The 20,628-nt window shown below is 43.7% G+C and overlaps 1 protein-coding gene across 2 annotated transcripts; it reads left to right on the forward strand.

Annotated features, from left to right (window-relative positions):
- Positions 1 to 9,516: 9,516 nt before the first annotated feature.
- Positions 9,517 to 19,820, forward strand: LOC147105095 (pepsin A-like). 2 transcript variants are annotated; one of them, XM_086011177.1, is made up of 8 exons: positions 9,517 to 10,088; positions 11,305 to 11,422; positions 13,042 to 13,160; positions 14,800 to 14,999; positions 15,509 to 15,628; positions 16,481 to 16,625; positions 17,702 to 17,800; positions 18,741 to 19,820. In XM_086011177.1, exons 2-8 carry the CDS (start codon positions 11,305 to 11,307, stop codon positions 18,888 to 18,890), a joined length of 951 nt encoding a protein of 316 aa, XP_085867303.1. In that variant the 5' UTR covers positions 9,517 to 10,088; the 3' UTR covers positions 18,891 to 19,820. The 2 variants fall into 2 exon arrangements, with proteins under 2 accessions (XP_085867303.1, XP_085867302.1); XM_086011176.1 differs by having other exon boundaries at positions 9,517 to 10,084.
- Positions 19,821 to 20,628: the final 808 nt, after the last annotated feature.

Genomic DNA, 20,628 nt, shown 5'->3' on the forward strand with positions numbered 1-20,628 from the left:
CGGGCCTGCTGAATATTTCCAGCATTTTCTGTTGCTATTACAATATCCCCTGCCCTCCTATCCCACTTCATTTTAAAAAATGCTCGAAACAACTCTTCCAAAAACTTGTATTTGACTTCTGAAGAAATCTCCTCACCCATTTGCTTCTAAAGGATTTTTTCTTCAAATCAATATCTGGGAAATTGAGTCTTCCCTGATTTCTTCATCCAATAATGGTATTGTAAGCAACCAAGGCTGGTTTCCCTTCCCGTAAAAACCTCACACAAGCCTCTCGGATGGACTTTTCCACCCACTCAGGAATATCCTCCACCGTCAATAAGTACCATAGCTTAGATAGCAGGTGAGCGGACACCACTGTCGCTCTTCCTTGCACTTTCAACCACCTTCTTTCCCATCTTCCCAAAATCTTTTAAATTTTCATAACCTTTGGTTCCCAATTTAATCGATCCACTTCATCCCTGTCTTTCTTGCACCTGATATGCACCCCAGAACTTCAAAAAACCTCCACCACCTTAAAGGGACTTTCCTTCAACCATTCCTCCCTACCCCTTCCTGCAACCAGGCATTGGGACTTACTATAATTCACTCTGGCTCCTGAAGCTCTACAATACTCCTCCATTACGTCCATAGCTTTCTTCACTGACTCCCCATTTCTCAATGTTAAGGTTGTGTCATCTGCATTTTGGTGTATCACCAACACCAGCCCGGAACTGGGAACCGCAATCCCAACTACACCTTGTTTCTTTCGCATCATGTGACCTAATAGTTCTGCTACCAATGTGTATAGCAAAGGGGACAGGGGACAACCCTGTCTCACTGATCTCTGTATCGAAAAATACTTGGATAAAAAAACCATTACATTTAACACAGCTAAATATGTTTGAATAAAAAATCCTTATCCACTCAATGAAATTTTCCCAAAACCAAATGCTTTCAAAACCTTCATTGAAAACTCATGAGAAAAGGCCCTATCAAAGACTTTCTCTTGATCTATCTTTAATACATAAGCCTCCCTCTCACTCTCTTCCATGAGCTCTATCTGCCGGGACCTTTGCTGAGTCCAGTGAGTTTTGGAAAATTATTACCAATGCATCCACAATCCCTACCGCTACTTCCCTCAAGACCCTAGGATGCAAGCCATCAGGTCCAGGGGATTTATCCGCCTTGAGTCCCATTATTTTACCAAGTACCACTTCCTTAGTGATTTTAATCATATTTAGTTCCTCCCCCCCTAGAGCCCCCTGTTTGTCCAGTGTTGGGATATTCTTAGTGTCCTCTACTGTAAAGACTGATACAAAATAATTGTTCAGTGTTTTTGCCATCTCCATGCTTCCCACCATTAATTTCCCGGTCTCATCCTCTAAGGGACCAACATTTACTTTAGCCACCCTTTTTCTTTTTATATAACTATAGAAACTTTTACTGTCTGTTTTTATATTTTTTGCTAATTTACTTTTATAATCTATCTTCCCTTTCTTAATCAATCTTTTAGTTATTTTTTGCTGTCTTTTAAAGACTTCCCAATCTTCCATCCTCCCACTAGATTTGGCTACCTTATATGCCCTTGTTTTTAGTCGGATACTATCCTTAATTACTTTACTTAGCCACGGATGGCTATCTTTTCTTTTACACCCTTTTTTCCTCAGTGGAATATATATTTTTTGGAAGTTGTAAAATAACTCCTTAAATGTACACCACTGATCATGTACCGTCTTACCCTTTAATCTATTTTCCCAGTCCACTCTAATCAATTCCGCTCTCATACCTTCATAGTCTCCTTTATTCAATCTCAGCACGCTTGTTTGAGATCCAACCTTCTCACCCTCTAATTGAATATGGAACTCAACCATGTTATGGTCACTCATTCCAAGGGGATCCTTTACTAGGACATTTTTAATTAATCCTGTCTCATTACACAGGACCAAATCTAAGGTTGCTTGCCCCCTGGTCGGTTCAGTTACATACTGCTCAAGAAACCCATCCCTAATACACTCAATGAACTCATCCTCAAGGCTGCTCTGCCCAATTTGATTTGTCCAGTTAATATGATAATTAAAATCCCCCATAATTATAGCTGTTCCCTTATTACAAGCCTCAACTATTTCCTGATTAATACTCCGTCCAACAGAGTTGCAACTGTTCGGAGGCCTATAGACTACACCCACTAGTGTTTTTTTCCCCTTATTATTCCTTATCTCCACCCAAACTGTTTCACTATCCTGCTCCTTTGACCCAATATCATTTCTCTGTATTATAGTGATTCCTTCCTTTATTAACATAGCCACCCCACCTCCTCTCCCTTCCTGCCTGTCCTTCCTGATTGTTAAATAACCTGGTATGTTTAATTCCCAGTCATGGTCACCCTGCAGCCATGTTTCTGTAATGGCCACAAGATCATACCCATATGTCGTTATTTGTGCCGTTAACTCATTCATTTTGTTACGAATGCTACGTGCATTCAGATAAAGAACTTTCAAATATGTTTTGTAACACTTAGTTCCTGTTTTTTCCCTTTTTAGTACTTTACTTTTTACTCCATACCTTCTGTCCCTTCCTGACACATTCTGTTTTTTAATTCCCCCACTGCTACCTAAGTCTATGACCTTCTCTGTTGTCATTTCTATTATTTGCTCTCTAGAAACCTCCCCCCCACTAATTAGTTTAAAGCCCTCTCTACAGCCCTAGTTATATGATTCGCCAGGACTCTAGTCCCAGCACTGGCCAAGTGGAGTCTGTCCCAACAGAATAGCTCCCTCCTGTCCCAGTACTGGTGCCAGTGTCCCAAGAAGCAAAACCCATTTCTCCCACACCAGTCTTTGAGCCACGCATTTAACTCTTTAATTTTATTTATCCTAGCCAAATTCGCTCGTGGCTCAGGTAATAACCCAGAGATTATTACCCTTGAGGTTCTGTTTTTTAATTTGACCCCTAGCTGCTCATACTCCTTTAACAGAACCGTCTTCCTTGTCCTGTCTACGTCGTTTGTCCCAACATGGACCATGACAAATGGATCCTCCCCCTCCCACTCCAAGTTTCTTTCCAGCCCAGAAGAGATGTCCTTAACCCTGGCACCGGGCAGGCAACACAGCCTTCGGGACTCCCGCTCTTGACTGCAGAGAACCCTATCTATCCCCCTAATGATACTATCCCCTACCACTACAACATTTCTTTTTACTCCCTCCACTTGAATGGCCCCCTGTACCACGGTGCTGTGGCCAGGTTGCTCATCCTCCCTGCAGTCCCCGCTCCCGCCCTCACAGGGAGTAAGAACCTCGATCCTGCTGGACAAGAACAAGGGCTGCGTCTCCTTCAACACTACATCCTGGATCCCTGTACCTTCCTCACTCGTAGTCACACTGTCCTGTCCCTGACCACGGACTACATCTGCAGTAATTTACTTCATAGGTGTGACCATCTCCTGAAACATAGAGTCCAGGAACTTCTCCCCCTCCCTGATGTGTCGCACAAATAACACTGAGATAAGTGACCAGATAATCTATTTCAGTGATGTTGGTCGAGGAATAAATGCTGACCAGAACACTGGGAGAACTCCCAAGTTCTTCTTCTGAATCATGCCATGGGATCTTTTATGTCTACCCAATGCCCGTATCAGTGCAAGGCTCCCTTGATATTTCACTGATGTGTCAGCCTAGATTATATGTTCAAGTTTCTCTTGAACCCAAGAACTTCTGACGGTGAGGCGAGAGTGCTACCACTGAGCAAAGTCTAACACTTATAGCATGGAAAGAGAATGTACTGCCTCATTGTTAAAGCAATACAAAGTAATCCCATTTCCCCTGCTCTCTCCCCATAGCCCTGTATCTTCCTCTGCTTTCCTTAAGAGATGCAATGGTGTCTGTTGCAACTACTCCCTGATTTATGCTGGAGGGAAGGTCATTGAAGAAGCAACTGAAGATGGTTGGGCCTAGGACACTAGCCTGAGGAATTCCTACAGCGATGTCCTGGGACTATTGGCATCCAACAACCACAACCATCTTCCTTTGTGCTAGCTACGGCTCTAGCCAGTGGAGAGTATGCCCCCTGATTCCCATTGACTTCAGTTTTACTAGGGCTCGATGCCACACTCGGCCAAATGCTGCCTTGATGTCAAGGGCAGTCACTCTCACCTCACCTCTGGAATTCAGCTCTTTTGTCCATGTTTGGACCAAGGCTGTAATGGGTTCTGGAGCCAAGTGGTCCTGGCGGAACCCAAACTCAGCATCAATGAGCAGGTTATTGGTGAGTAAGTGCCGCTTGATAGCACTGTCGACGACACCTTCCATCACTTTGCTGATGATTGAGAGTAGACTGATGGGGCGGTAATTGATCGGATTGGATTTGTCCTGCTTTTGGCAGAATACAATCGATATTTCCTTTCTGGGCTCCATTTACTTTAATTCACACAAATTAGTGAATAGAAAGTGAAGTTAAAATGAACAGAATCGATTAGAATGGCACATGTAAAAGAGAATTGCAAATTACTCTTAAAGATAAGTCATACATATATCGAGGTGCAGGCATAATATTAGTGAATAACTGGCAGAATAACTTTGTTAAAGGACAATTTTGGTAGTGAGCAATCTGCCCACATCGCCATGAAAAGTCATTTTTTGCAGTTGTTCCTCTAGGGGAACTCTAGAATTGGAAATAACTTCTGCCAGATGTCTCGAGACTGCCCCTCCCTGCATCACCTCACCAAGAAAGGTTCCACAATTGCAAAATCCTCCATCAAAACTGGGAATAAATTTGCTTTCAATTGTTTAACATTGTAATCAATAACCATTTATTAGGCAACTCCCTCTTCAAGCAGTTGACTCTGACCAGTTGTTTCAGAATTAAACTAAATCAATACGAAAAGAACAAAAATATTATTAGAGGTAATCCTCAGGCAGATAGTAAATTGACAATGGTGAGAGAACCCCACTTCACAGTAAGTGGGTATCTGTGTAGGAATTGCATTATCTAAAGTACTTATAAAGGACGTGCTAATTACATCCTGGGTTCTACTCTGTGTGGGATGCCTCTCCGCACTTTCTGAGACCATTATACACCTGCCGCACAGCTGATCTCACCTGAACCTGTGAAGTTCTGCATGTGATTTGCTATTGATTCAATAGAGTAGATTAGTGCAAGTAACAGGCAACAAGTAGGTGCAACTGATCAGAAAAAAGGCTGGAGACATTTAGATCAGATTTATCACCATTTTCCAGTCAGATTTTCTACAGGCATCTGTCAGTTCTCAGTGAATCATATTAAAATTAACTCAAAGAGGATTATTGAAATGTCCTCAGAATTTCTCAGCGCTTACGCTGGTATAACACTCAGTCATATATCTGCTCATGTAAAATGGGTGGCCAGGACTGCTAAGGTGTCCTGCTTGCAGATGTGCATTTAATAAGCTGCATTTTGAGGCTATTGCTGAACCCTTCTCTCACTTTCTTTAACTTGTTTTATCGTTTCCACTTAGTTAGTCAGGAAATTTTGTGCCAAGACTTCCGGCACTGCCATTGCTTTGGTGCATCCCCCAATATTGGGGCAGTGGGTTTCCCAATGGGAATTCTCCTTTATTAATGGTTTTGGAGGAAGAAGAGATGGAGCAATGGGGAGATGCCGGGCAGAATGTGCCCGCCTGCTGATATCCTCCGACCAACATTTGGAGACAGAGGAGTGCTGACCTTACCTTGCTGAATCAGCTCCACAGACTCTGGGTCAGCAGAGAGCCTGGTGCAGAACTAAAATGCAGCAGTGTTCATGGCAGTAATGGTCAGCTGGACCCTTCTTCCATGGATGCTGCAATGCTGTCCTATCGGGGTGGTGACCTAGACAGAAAATCGGGCACCAACCTCACTAACACTTCATTTTGCACCATCCCACTTTGCCAGCCATCAAATGAGGGGTTGGAGTGTTGTGCTGTTCCATCACTTGAACATAGACTTGGATTCTTGCCTTCAAATATATTTTGCTGCCACTGGGATTTTCCAGGCACTTTTGTTACCAAAAGACTGAAATAGGCATTGAAAATTTTACCAGGCCCTGTAGAGTTTACCAACATTTTTACCACAATATGTGGCCAGTTACCTTTAAGTAGCCACATCCCTTTAAATTTACCCCTCCTACACAGCTTTTTTGCGAGCTCCCAATGCCAGGCCCAATATGGGCTGTAATCCTGCCCCACATTAAGCAAATGTGACTGACTCCACAAACTCAAATGGGGTCAGTGCATGTGTTAATAATGCATTACTCAAGTAGCATGCAATCAGAGACCTGATCGGAAAATCCACCAGATTACGTTAACCACGAATGGAAGTAAACCCAAACTGAAACTGAACCCCCTTCCCCAACATACAGAAGACACAGGACAGCTAGCTGTATGCTGTTTATGATGTATGTTGTTTGAGCAATTTAGGAACTATTGTAAAGGATCGAGAGCCTAAAGGATAGAAAAACCTGTTGCGTGATGTTAATCGCATTTACGTTAACGTGGCTCAGGTCAGGAAATCCTGGTGCTCCTGGGACTGGACAGGAGCAGCAAACTTCAAGAGATCCAAGTCCAACTGCTTATCTAAATGGGCATTCCTGGAAGAAGACAGTGACGAACGGTCATTGACCTGAAACGTTAACCCTGTTTCTCTCTCCAAAAGATGTTGCTGAGTATTTCCAGCATTTTCTGTGTTTAGTGCTTATCTAGGTCCTCGTGTAAAGGGTTCTGGCCAAAAGGCATGCTCTCCATGAGGTGGCTTCCCTCTCCAAGGTGCTTAATAACAGATTGGTGTAGGGAAGAGTCCCTTCCTTCTTTTATACCAGAAGTTCATCCCACAACTTGGTCTTGGATCTCAAATATGGGCCAAAGTAAGCAGTCTAAACAGTAAAGGGGAACTGTTTGGATATACATCTTCTCTAGCACTGAGGAACAGCAAGAGCGCCCTTCACCTCTATTCACTATGGTCCCAAAGTGCTGTGTCCAAGCTAATCTCGCCATCCACCAGAATCCCCAGCTAGTAATATGAATCGATAAGTGGGACAGAGTCTCCTTATATCTTTCAATTAGTATCTCCGCAGATTCCCTTTGGAATGGTGCGGACCATAATCACGCACTTGAGCTCACCACCATACTGCGCTGGTTAGTGAATTGTTCAAGATGGCGCGTGGAGTGCGCTGTCCAGCAACAACACACCAGCTGTGAAAATAAACGCCAACATTCTTTGGCACAGACATTTCCATAACAATGTCATCTAACGCGTCATTGGTTAAGACACTGAACAGAATGTGCGACCGTGGACAACTTTGCCTCGCTCCACTTTTGAGATGGGCTCACTGAGTCTCCCATCTATCCTTAAGTAGATCCTAAGGCTGCTACACAGCCCAGATAAAATCTAGGATATGACCACGTAATCCCTCAGCTTCCAGGTTCCTCATGTGACCTTTGTTTGAAACTTTTAGGTAATTCAGTGAAAACAAAATAAATGAGTTTCCCCTGAGCTTGAGATCTCATATAAAGCAACAATGTGCCACATGCGTTCCTTACCCTTGAAACATGCTCTAGGTTTCTATAATCATACTGGCTTCAAAGAGCTAAACACTTACATTTGCAAGAACCATATGTTATCTTCTTTAACAAATATGCATGTGGTTCTCTTATCAGCTCTAAGTTCTAAAACTTGACATTTAAAATGTTTGATTGTCAAAAATATCAGCTGATAATTATTAAATAACACCTAGAGTCCGAGTGTGTCCTTCCACAAGGACGATACAACCGCAAATTTTTTTGATGACCTACATCATTTGACTTTATGGACAATAGAACTGGTTGGTACAGACCTGTATAAAAGTAGCCAGACATTTCACAAACCTCGCCAACGTCCTGAGAAGTGCCGGACAAGATGAAGTGGCTACTCATTGCACTCGCTTGCATTCAGCTCTCTGAGTGTTTAATCAGGTAGGAAATTATTATTTTATCTGTATCTATGTATCTAAATTTCCATTCTTGTGCAGTGTTTCTTTGTACTGCAGTTTCTATCTAACAGGATCAGTAGGAGATAGTTTTAAGTTCTCTTTCCTTTTAAACATTTGCACATGAAATATTTCTTCCATCGTAGTCATGTTCTATGAGATAATTCAATGTACATTTATTAACATACCTCTATCTACTAATTATTTACCTGCTTCTGATGATCTCCTTCCAAGCATATTACAGAGAACAATATAGCATCTGCGCTAAAGTATCAGTGATTCTTGCCGGGTTTGAGTGGCAGTCCGAGTCTGAATATGGAAATGAGCCCAAGAGTTAAAATCTCTCCAGGCCTCGGCATGCGGGTTTGTCGTGCTCCCCGGATTCCCCCAGCCCAATTCACCGATCCCTCCCCAAGTTAAAATCGAGGCCCCAAGTTCCTTTTCTTTTTTCTTTCTACACCTATTTCAATTAACGTTCAAGCAACTGCTGTTTTGAAGTAGGTTTTTGTATCTCTGATTGACCTAATTTTGAACCATTGTTACAATGCTAGTCCCGCAATCTGCAGAGTTTAATTAAAAGACTAGGGCATGTTGCTCACAACTTTGATTCACCCCCTACTGTGTGTCATGTTTATCTTCACAGAGTTCCCTTGATAAAAGGTAAATCTACCCGTAAGGCTCTTGAAGAACGTGGGTTACTTGGGGAATTTCTGAAGAATCACCCACACAATCCATACTCCAAATATGCAGGACTCTTCAACAGCCAGTCCCTGGCTTCAGGCGAGCCACTTAGAAACTATTTGGACGTAAGTAATCGCTGTCATTTTTGCTGAGGAAATTTAAGGGCAACTTCACTGATCCCGGTGGAGAGTTGAGATTGAAGGAAACTTAGAGATCCAATGCTGCAAAGTAGCAGCCCTATCTTCCGAGCATAGTTCTCCACTGGGAGTGCAGCATTGGTGAATTTGCCCTCAAGTTCCATGTCAGTTGTATTTATTGCAGTAGACCTCCATAGCTTTGCACCGGTTATTGGGCGCATGGGGTTAATTTCGACATTTGGAGGTAGTGTAAAACAGGCGTTATCAGACTGGCCACCCATTATACACCTCTCCCGATTTTGGCTTCCACTGAAGTCAATGGAAATTAAAATCAGGGCAGCTGCACAATGGGCGGCTGATCCGATTTCGCCCATTTTACATTATTGCCCAATGTTATCATTAGCCCCCCACCCCCCGCCCTTGTGTTATTCAAGGAATGTGTTAGTAAAGAGTAGATCTCCAGGATCACAGAGTTTAGGTTATGTGACTTGATGGAGAATATACTGCATTAATATAATTAGAAATTATATTTAGCATTGAAAAATTCCTAAAGAAAATAAGAGTAGGTAAACTGTTTTTAATTTTAGCAGCAAGGCATTCTGGCCTAGAAATTCGGTGGGCTTTGCGCCCAGTTACAGCCCAAAGAGGGCTTCTGCGCCAGTAGGGGTGGTAGTGCTGATTTTGAGGGCCGCGGTAATGGCGGCGGTAGCCGGTAGCGCTGCGCCGGCACCGATGACGTCATCGGTGTGCGCAGTGCCCCGGTTCCGCCCCGCTACCGCCCCGACCCCCATCTTCAGTAGCGGCCGCCTCTTCCGTGGTGACCGCTAACAACATCGGGAGACCGGGTCCTTACTGCAGCCTTAGCGGGGCGCTTTAAGGTGGAGGTGCGGCCGGCCGCTTTTTCGGCGGCCGCCTGCCCGCACCTCCTTCCCTGGCCTCCTCCACTGCCCCCCCGCGGCATTGCCGGCTGGTTTCCGTGGAGCCCGGCACTTCTCCGTTGTGCCGGGCTCTTTTGCCGGCACTCGCGATCGCGGCTCCGGCCGTTGCAGGCACCTCCTCCTTAAGAGAAGGAGGAGGCCTGCAGTACAGCAGCCTGCCGCACCGCATCGGGTGGCGCAGCGGCACCGGGAGCGCTCAAATTCACTTTCAGCGCCCCAAGCGGGGCCGGGCACACCTTGGAACAGCGCCCGGTTCCGCCTTGGGGCGCTAAAAGTGAATATGGGACGGGCGCAACTGGCTCCGTGGCCAGCGCAAAATTTTCGGCACAAACGAGCTGGCGGGGCTATACCCAATTTCTAGGCCTCTGTTTCTACGAGGTAGGTGAGCATTAATCTAGATCTGTAAAATTTTCTTGAGGAATGGAAAATCAATGCAATTACAACAATTTGCATTTACATAGCACCCCTGATGTAGAAGAACATCTATGAATAATTTAGGGAGGGGGAGAAACAGCAAAGATTAAGCAGGGGTTCAAAAAACACAATGGAAGAGCTAGGCTTTTAGGTAGTCTTTGAATGGGGGGAGAGGGGTAGTGAGGTGAAGTAGTTTGTGGAGAGAACGTCAGAAAACAGGAGCAAAGTGAGTGAAAGAAGAGTTTTCAAGGCTGATTGTAACTCTTGGCAAGAAGCCGGTGGGAACAGGCGGCGTTCCCGCCTGGGTGGTTTGAGTCGGAGGCCGGATGGATTTGAACTCTAAAGTAGAGCTGGTTCTTCACTCTCTCCAGGAGTGGAGTTTGTGGGCTGGTATCTACGACTGGAGAAGATCACTCGGATAAAGTGCAGTGTGACTGAAGGGATTTGAAAATGAGGATGAGGGGCCAACAAGCTGGGAGGCAGGGTAACTGTGACAAGGACAGGAGTGATGAGCACTCAGGAACTTGGGAGAAAAAACTCGACCACAGAGCGGGGAAATAACTGAAGCTTGTGAAGATTGGGGGAGGGGATGCATTTGAGAAATCGATACTTGAGGTGATGAAGGCATGGATTATGGATTTTGTACTGATGAGAGAGAGGTAGGGTGAAGTGAGCAACATGAGCAGTCTTGGTGATAACCATTCTGGATAAGAAAGTCAGGTCAAAGCCGACCACAACCCAAATCCAAGACTTGATGGTGCGGCGAGCAGTCACACAAGACAGCAACAGCCTGAAGATGAGAGTGGTGCCAGAGAGATACGTGTTGTTGGTGTACAAGTGAAAACTGATGCTGTGCTTGTAACAACATCTAGGGTTAGGGTTAGGGTTAGGGTTAGTCCAAAACACCCTTTGTTCTCAATCATACAGGTCTTTCTGTTCCTGTGACGGGGTGCACTGGTTTGCAGGGGTGCAGTGTGGGGAGGAAAATCGGGCAAACTCCTATACAGGCACATGGTCCTTCCAACCTAATTTGCTTCTATGAGCTGTGCCTAGACAGTCCAATACACCTGAGCACAGGAACTTGAACATCTGCCTCAGTGTGTGTCTATATGCACTGAAATTTAATACAGCAACTCTTGGTAAATTATAACATACCTTGTTTCATCTATAAAATATTCTGACAGATGTCTTATTTTGGAGCAATCACCATTGGAACCCCACCACAGAGCTTCACCGTCATCTTTGATACTGGCTCCTCCAACCTTTGGATCACATCAGTTTACTGTAACAGCCAAGTATGCAGTAAGTATACGTAAACAGTTAGACTTCCCAAGATTTCGTTGGCATTTTCCGCTGAGTGATCTGGGCATTGATTGGGAAAGTGTTCCAAGGGCACAATCAATTGATCACCAATTAAAGGACACATAAACTTACAGAAGGTGGCTAAGAGCGTTAAGGGTAAAAGTATTTGGTGGATCCAGACCTTCTGAAAATACAGCCAATTGATTCAATGTGTCAATGTTTATGAAAATACATTTGTTAGAGTTGTGAGGCCTGGTGCTTTGTTTCTTCAAAGATTTGACTTACAGAAGCCCACTTTTGTCGACATGGACGGTGGCAGTCGATGTTCAAGTGCCACCAGCACAAAACATACTCCTAAAAGTTGATCCAATTTAGCGATGTAAAACCAACTAGGTCAAACTTTTAATTTACATAGTAATCATCAATGCTGTAAATTAAATTAAAGCCAACTGACTACTTATTCTAATTATAACACACACGTTTATGATTTCTGTTCGATGAGTTTGTGAAATAATTGGATAATGGAATTTAATCACATTACTGCAGTGTCATACCAGTTAGGAAGGATGCTTAATAAAAGAAAATAATGCTAGAAAAATGTGCTCTGGGACTATGTAGTGCACTGGCCTTTCACTCAGAGAACTGGGTTTAAATCCAGCCCATACTGGGTCAGCACTGGCTTAGTTGGTAGCACACTCGCCTTCTGAGTCAGAAGGTTGTCAGTTCAAGTCCCAATCCAGAAACTTGAACACCAAAATCTAGGATGACAGTCCAGTGCTGTACTGAGGGAGTGCTACACTGTCAGAGTGTGCCATCTTTCAGGTGTGATGTTAAATCGAGGCCACATCTGCTCTCTCAGGTAGACGCAAAAGATCCCATGGCACTATTTCAAAGAAGAGCTGGGGAGTTCACCCCGCTGTCCCAGCCAATATTTAACCATTAATCAATAGCACTAAAACAGATTATCTGGTCATTATCACGTTGCTGTTTGTGGGAGCTTGCTGTGCGCAAATTGGCTGCCGTGTCTCCTACATTACAACAGTGACTACACTTCAAAAGTACTTCATTGGCTGTAGAGCACTTTGGGATGTCCTGAGGCTGTGAAAGGTGCTATAGAAATGCAAGTCTTTCTTTTTTTTCTTTCCGCGTTAATGGGCCAAAGGTCTCTTACATAAAATCAACTTGGGCCGTCATAACCTAGTTCCTCATGATCATGGGCCCACAGGACAACACTGTCCTGCTGTGACACGAATTGGCAATCTGACTCAGAGAAGCCATACGATGGTTGTACGGAGAAACGGAAAATATTACATTGGTGAGTTACAGCAGAGGCCCATTGTTTGGACAGCACAAAGGTAGCTTTCCTCTAAATCTAACCCATGCTGTACTTGACCCTGTGAACTCTTGATGCTACTGCTGGTTGGCTGATATGTAAAGTGGTTCAATAGCCAGCACCAACACCCCTCACCTAAATGAGCGCAAAATTCAACAGAAAGAAATGGTGGTACAAATGAAGAATTAGAAAGAATATTTTTGGTAAGAACTATCCTTAACTCAGTAGTGGAATAAAACAACCAAACCATTAAATTGAGTGTAATGAAACGTGTACTATTTTGCAGTGAACCACAACAGATATTCACCAAGCAAGTCCTCAACATTTCAGACAGATGACCAAACGCTCTCCATTCAGTATGGTTCAGGCAGTATGACTGGGATCCTGGGCTATGACACAGTCACTGTAAGTATAATGTAACTTTTACTAACAAAGTTATGACAAAACAATGTCAAAATTCTTAAATTGCCCATTCAAGTCAGAGTTCCCTGAATATTAATATCTCCTACTATCAGATCCAATACATTCTTCAAATGCAGGCATAGAGTATTGGTTAGTTGAATAGATCATGTTGCAACAAGCCAATAGGGAGCTTTGTAATGTTAGAGGCCTCTTCTGCATCACCGATTTCCTTCACCCCACCATTGGTGGCCATGCTTTCTGTTGCCTAGGCCCTAAGCTCAGGAATTCCCTCCCTAAACCTCTCCGCCTCTCTACCTCTCTCTCCCCCTTTAATATGCTCCTTAAAACCTACCTCTTTGACCAAGCTTTTGGCCATCTGTCCGAATATCTCCTTATATGGCTCGGTGTCAAATTTTGTCTGATAATGTTCCTGTGAAGCCCCTTGGGACGTTTTACTGCAGTAAAGGCGCTATATAAATGCGAGTTGCTGTTGTTGGGTGAAGGGCTTCAGCATGGTAACAGGAGTCAATATGTCAATGGGACTTATACTTTTTAGGCTAATTTATAGGTTCATAACAATGGATAGAATTCAATCAAAGATATTTAGAAATGTAGTGTTCCTATTATCTCATTTTGTAAATTAAAGTCAAGCATTATGACAATTCCTTATCGTTCAGCAGTAGCATGTCCTACAACAAAGAACTAAAAATCATTGGCCGTTCACTTTTAATATTTCTGAAATTGCCAATGATACAAAGCTAACGAAGGTGGTAGACTCCAAAGCTGAACAGGAAAAACTACAAGAGGATTTCAATATACTTGGAAGTTGCTATCAACAGTTAAAAAAAACAATATTTTCAAATCTTCAGGGGTCCTGGTCACAACCTCACCCTGGACCCCAAATGGGGCCCACACGCACTGTTGCTGACCTCTGACCAGGTCAGTGAAACCACAGCCAATGATACGCCAGGTTCCTGTGAGGTCAGGATTGCTCAGGAACAGCTGTGGATTTTCACAACCCTGTATCAATAAAGCTAGATTGATTCCTGGGATGAGAGGATTGTCCTATGAGGAGAGATTGATTAGATTGGGCCTATACTCTCTGGAGTTTAGAAGAATGAGAGGTAATCTCATCGAAACATATAAGATTCTGAGGGGGATTGACAGAGGTTGTTTTCACTGGTGGGAGAGTCTAGAACTAGGGGGCATAGTCTCAAGATAAGGGGTTGGCCATTTAAGACTGAGATGAGGAGGAATTTTTTCACTCAGAGGTTGTGGATCTTTGAAATTCTCTACCTCAAAGGGCTGTGGATGCTGAATTGTTGAGTATATTGAAGGCGCAGTCAGATAGATTTTTGGACTCTAGAGGAATCAAGAGATATGGGGATCTTATTGAATGGCGGAGTGGGCCCGAGGGGCCGTATGGCCTACTCCTGCTCCTAATTCTTATGTTATGTTCTAAACTGTTGCCCAGTCAATACTGAATTTTGTTATTTGGTAAAGTATCAGCCCGAGGAACAACAAGCATTTTGTCGTAACATGTAAGTAATGTGTGACCTGGATAACAATGCGCTAATGTGTTTGTTGATGACTCTCAGTAAAATAATTCTTCAGAACAAGTTAGCTTTTTCCTTTTGTCTAGGTATCGAACATAGCTATCAGTCAGCAGGAATTTGGTTTAAGTGAGACTGAACCTGGGAGTTCATTCTCCTACGCTTCGTTTGATGGGATTCTCGGATTGGCCTATCCAAGCATTGCATCATCAGGGGCCACACCTGTGTTTGATAACATGATGTCTGATGACCTGGTGCAACAGGACCTGTTTGCTTTTTACCTGAGCAGGTTGGTTTTCTTACCTTCTTGTACTTCCATCTCCGATGCTCCCTGCTGATAATAGGGTATTTACTTAAGGTCACCACAGAACCTTCTTTCTATAAAGCCGATGGGCCTTTGCTCGCCCTTCCTTGTGTTTGTTCTCTCACCTGGATGAACTGTTTTCATGTCAGGTGACCTCTTCACCTTCTAGCAAAGGTCGAAGCACATCCAACTGGATCCCAATGGACAAATTCAACTCCTTTAGATGTTTTAATTGACTTATAGATCCAAGATGGGAAATTGGATAATTGCAATCTCTTTCAGGGATTATGGAAAGAACAATGTTTCATTCCAACCAGCACAGTGACGATCAAGTTCTCTTTTCTTATTTATTTCGCAAAATATTGACTTTGGTCTAATTTCCACTGGTTAATGATGCCACATTGGGCCAGCCAATAAAACATATTGTTGATCAGGAATTTTTGTATCTCTGTTTATGCTCATTTCAATAACATTCTGGTTAAATTGTTTTTCAGAGAGGCTGGTCAGTCCGGAAGTGAAGTTGTATTTGGTGGAATTGATCCAAACCACTACACAGGTCAAATTAACTGGGTGCCCGTCACTCACCAAACTTACTGGCAAATCAGCTTGGACAGGTAAATGACTGACCCATTTCACAATTGGCACGCATTCTGTAACAATCAAGTTGCACTCAACATTGCAAGTGGAAATATTAAGTACAATGGGGTAGCAGTTGAGTTAGTGTGATGATATTGCAACACCTTTCAATGATCAGGAATAAACACAGGGAACGAGCTAACTCAACGATAGCTTCCAGGCCACAATTGGACTATTGTTTAAGTCCAGCCTGAGCAAACAGAGGCTCAATCCATCTAAGGGTAAAGTTATTGCAGGCCATTGCTCGCCGAGAGCACACACTCGGAGTACTTGGAGAATCATGTGCCAAGAATCCATCCTGCATGATTTGCTGTTCATTAAAACTGATTGATTGATTAAAATTAATGAACGAGAAATAGGGCCGACTGCTCATTAGACGTGCGAGAGTACAAATTGGACCTCGTTGCACCTATTTTAACGGAGGTAAAAGGGGCACAACAGGCTATTCTCAGGGGCCAATGTCCCATGCCCATAGGATGCCTGGAAGATGTCTGACCCAATATTGGAATATTTAAATTTAGATTCACCTCTTTGGTTCAGCTCTGCTTGTGTTTTTCACAAATATCTTAGTTTGAGGGTTGACAGCAACAACTTGCATTTATATAGTGCCTTTAATGTAGTAATGTGTCCCAAGATGCTTCACAGGAGCTTTATTAAACAGAATTTGACATCAAACCACATGAGGAGGTATTCAGGCAGATGACCAAAGGCTTGGTCAAAAAGGTATGTTTTAAGGAGCATCTTAAAGAAGGAGAGAGAGAGGTAGAGAGGCGGAGAGGTTTAGGGAGGGAATGCATTCAATCAACTGTAACCACCTTTTCCTCTTTCAGGGTGACAATCAATGGGCAGGTTGTGGGCTGCAGTGAGGGCTGTCAGGCCATCGTTGATACTGGTACTTCTCTGCTCACTGGTCCCACTGGACCCATCAGCAAGATCCAGCAATACATTGGTGCAACTCAAGGATACTATGGCGGGGTAAGGCTCTATGTTACAGATCAGACTTTATAATGAACCAAAGGTGGTTCTAGTGATATATTTTTCATTTTGTAGTATTTATAAGATGATGCTTTACTTAAGAGTTTATTCTGTAGCTAACTCTGCAGTCCCTGATCTGGGAGTGCTTGGATGCTGACAGGTACCTGAAACTCTCATTTCCCAGTGCTAACATCCCTGATCTTGATAAGCATGACCATTAACTTCAAAGACTTACAGTGGTGCCCTTGTTTCTGACTTTTGTAGCTAGCTGCAAGATCCAAAAGGATCTCAAGAATCAAGCTTAGCTCCCATCAAAATGACTAAATTTAAGGCCTGTTAAGCCAGGAATCTATGGGGCTTCCACTGCCCTCCCACTGTAAGTCAGGTGGTAGAGCGCCTGTAGGGCTACAAATTAGGCTGGTCCCGCCTTTGGGTTAGGGTTTCCCGGGCATCTTGTGAAGGGTGGAGCTTCCACCAACTCCAAGCAAGACTACTGATGTTGGAGGGCTGGAGATTCTCAATGCTGGGAGTTCCTGTGTGCCTGGTAAGCCCAGCCTCTCAAAGGCCAACGGATCATCAATGCCGGGACACCTGGTGAAACCAGGCTGCTAAATGGTGGATGTGAGTCCCACCGAGGGAACTGGGTTGCAGCCTGCACCCCCAAAGACAGGGTAAAAATATATTTTTTAAATTTGACCCCCTTACGAAGGGGGCCAGTGGAGGCATTTTAACTCTCATCCTGGGGGGTTCCCCCAACAGTTCCTCCTCCACAAGCCCAGCAATTAACGGCCATTTTTACAGCCTCTGGGGGCAGGTAGATGGCCTCCATACACTCTTAGGTTGCAGGGAACCTCCCCACAAACCTCAGAATATCCACCGGGATCGATGACGCAGGTTCCTCGCGGGACCATCTTGGCACTTGTGCTGGAATGTAGCCACAGCTGCTTTTAAACGTGACCAACTGTACATCCAATGATTACATCATTGATTTTGCTATTTATACAAGTATTTCCTGCAATGCTTCTCTGAGAACATTCTACTGACGACCATTGTTAAATACTTCACCCTTTTTACAGTACTCCATCAACTGCAACAATCTGTCCAACATGCCCGATGTGGTCTTCACAATCAATGGAATTGACTATCCCCTTTCTCCATCTGAATACACAATCATGGTATGTTTTTGTTTTAATTCGATAAACCTGACTTTGAATGGTTTGACTATGTTCTCTGACTTCAGTATCCAGTAAGATTGCTTCTCAGTTAACTGTAAGATAAGAAAATGAGCAGAAAATTTATGAAAATGTACAAAGTGGTAAGATTGAGTAACTACACTACATTTAGTTAAAAAATGAACTTCCATATCAATTAATAAAGCAAGAGAAGATGTTAATATTTTATTTATTCATTCTTTTAATATGGGCGTCACTATCAAGGCCAGCATTTATTGCCTATCCCTAGTTGCTCTTGAGAAGGTGGTGGTGAGTCACCTTCTTGAATCTCTGCACTCCATGTGGTGAACGTACACCCACAATTCTGTTAGGGAAGAAGTTCCAGGATTTTGACCCAGCGACGATGAAGGAACAGTGATATATGTCCATGTCAGGATGGTAAGTGACTTGGAGGGGAACTTGGAGGTGATGGTGTTCCATGGACCTGCTGCTCCTGTCCTTCTAGGTGATGGGGATTCGGGATTGGGAGGTGCTGTTGAAGCAATGTTGGCGAGTTGCTGCAGTGCATCCTGTAGATAGTACACACTGCAGCCCGGGTGTGCCAGTGATGGAGGGAGTGGGTGTTTAAGGTGCTGGATGGCCTGTCGATCATGTGGACTGCTTTGTTCTGGATGCTGTCGAACTTCTTGAGTGTTGTCAGTACTGCACCCATGAATGTGTAATGTAGAATAGTGTCTGTGGCACATCGGTGGACCAATTGAGAGACTGATGGACCAAAGAATTTACATTTCTGTGAATTTTTTGATTTAACATAGCATAGTGATCACTAAAGAAGAAACTGTGGATGTTCTTTTCATTTTTTATTAATATACACACAGAAGAATCAGAATTAGCAACAAAGTAGTTCTAGGGAACTGACTCTCACACTTTGCATTTCTTCCAGGAGCAAGGTGACTGCTTAAGTGGATTTGAAAGCATGTATCTTCCATCCTCTTCTGGAGGGCTCTGGATTCTGGGAGATGTCTTCATTGGGCCATACTATTCCATCTTTGACAGAGGAAACAACCGAATGGGCTTTGCCCAAGCTGCCTAATTTATTCATCCAAGTTTTCATTTATTCATTTAAGGCACATTCAGATCCCATTTTGTGGCCTTTGCTCATTCATCCACAATGATTGAAGCACTGGACCATAGGGTAACAAGAATTCAAATAAAACCCTGGCGAGCCTCTGGTTAAAGAGTACTCAAGCTCATCTGATTTTGCATGAGATGTAGCAAAGAAAAACCCCTAGAATAAAGTCAATGAACTGAAATCTTTTAATTAAATCGGACCAAACTGACCTACAAATCCAATGAATGGCTCATCAAAATGTGCTTTAAATTGATAATTTTGCAAAGTCAACCTTGGATGACAAACCACTTTGTAGATGCACTCCTATATTTGTTGTCCTTTCTCTTGCCTTGAACCCTAATTGAAGACCTGCCTGAACGTTGGACTGAACCTTTCACTGCTATGTGCAATTGATTGTATGAGCGATGGTCCATTCCAGAGTCAAAAGACATCTCCATTTTAGGTGTTTGCCTCTGTGGTGAATCCAGACTTGTGGGTGGAAAGCACACTGTATGGTGTTAGTAAAACACATGAATGTGTTTGTATGAAATTCCTCTGTCCATTATGAGCAGACGTGTTAATCACTCTTAAAGCAGCAGATAAAGGATCTTCACGCGCACACATGGTGGGGAATTTCCACCTGCACGGCTTGGGCGGTAGATTGGCGTACAGCATTGCCCTTCGCTATAGAACCTGCCCGATTTTCAGAAATGGCGGGCGGGAGTTTACCCGCCCAGAGAGTGAAGGTGACAATTATCCCCATTGTGCTTGTTACTAATATCACGCAGCGTGATTTCACCTTGTTGGTGTATGTCAGGTATTTTCTGTCTTTTTTTGGGGGGAACTTTCATTTCTTTATTACAGCATCTCAGCAAAAGCAAAAAGATAATAAACTTAGAAGTATTGCAAACATTTTTTCTGTTGTTTCTGTTTTTGTTAGCTCTGATTGTGGGTGGGGATGTGGGCTGCACCGCACTTCAGTTACAAACTCATTAGCCCTCGGGCCTCATCTGAATAATCTGAGCGAGCTGCCAGCGACTGTCTCGCCCTCACTTATATACGTATGGGGCTTATCGCCTGTTTCAGGCGGACACCAGGGACGACCGCGAAATGGCTTGGCCCAAGTTTGGATGGGACATTTTTTCAGGCATCCTTGGGGCCCAGGACATTGGTCCCCAAAATTGGGCCTCGTTGCATCCTCTTTATGGGCGCAAAATAGGCGCAACACGGCCCAATTTCTAACCCCAGAAGTCCCAAGTCACCCAAAGCATGCTAGACTTACCATGTCATGTCTCAAATTAAAAGACAGAAAGGGAAGACTTGCATTTATACAGCACCTTTCACGACCACCAGACATAAAAAAGCGCTTCACAGCCAATGAAGTACTTTTTGAAGTGTAGTCACTGTTGTAATGTAGGAAACATGGCAGCCAATTTGCGAACAGCAAGGTCCCGCAAACAGCAATGTGATAATGACCAGATAATCTGCTTTAGTGATGTTGGTTGAGGGATAAATATTGGCCAGGATACCGGGGAGAACTCCCCTGCTCTTCTTCGAAATAGTGCCATGGGATCTTTTACATCCACCTGAGAGAGCAGACGGGGCCTTGGTTTAATGTCTCATTCGAAAGATGGCACCTCCGGCAGTGTAGCAGAAGTACTGCACTGGAGTGTCAGCCTAGATTTATTGTGCTCAAGTCCTGGAGTGGGACTTGAACCCA

Source organism: Somniosus microcephalus, chromosome 18 (genome assembly GCF_052327205.1).
Source record: "Somniosus microcephalus isolate GS21.2 chromosome 18, FLI_Smic_1.0, whole genome shotgun sequence".
NCBI classification, from domain to species: domain Eukaryota; kingdom Metazoa; phylum Chordata; class Chondrichthyes; order Squaliformes; family Somniosidae; genus Somniosus; species Somniosus microcephalus.

Coding starts and splice junctions, on each gene's coding strand:
- LOC147105095 (XM_086011177.1), top strand. CDS start 11,305: ATGTCTTATTTTGGAGCAATCACCATTGGAACCCCACCACAGAGCTTC. Junction 13,161..14,799: donor TGGGCTATGACACAGTCACT/GTAAGTATAATG, acceptor CCTTTTGTCTAG/GTATCGAACATAGCTATCAG. Junction 17,801..18,740: donor CATCTGAATACACAATCATG/GTATGTTTTTGT, acceptor CATTTCTTCCAG/GAGCAAGGTGACTGCTTAAG.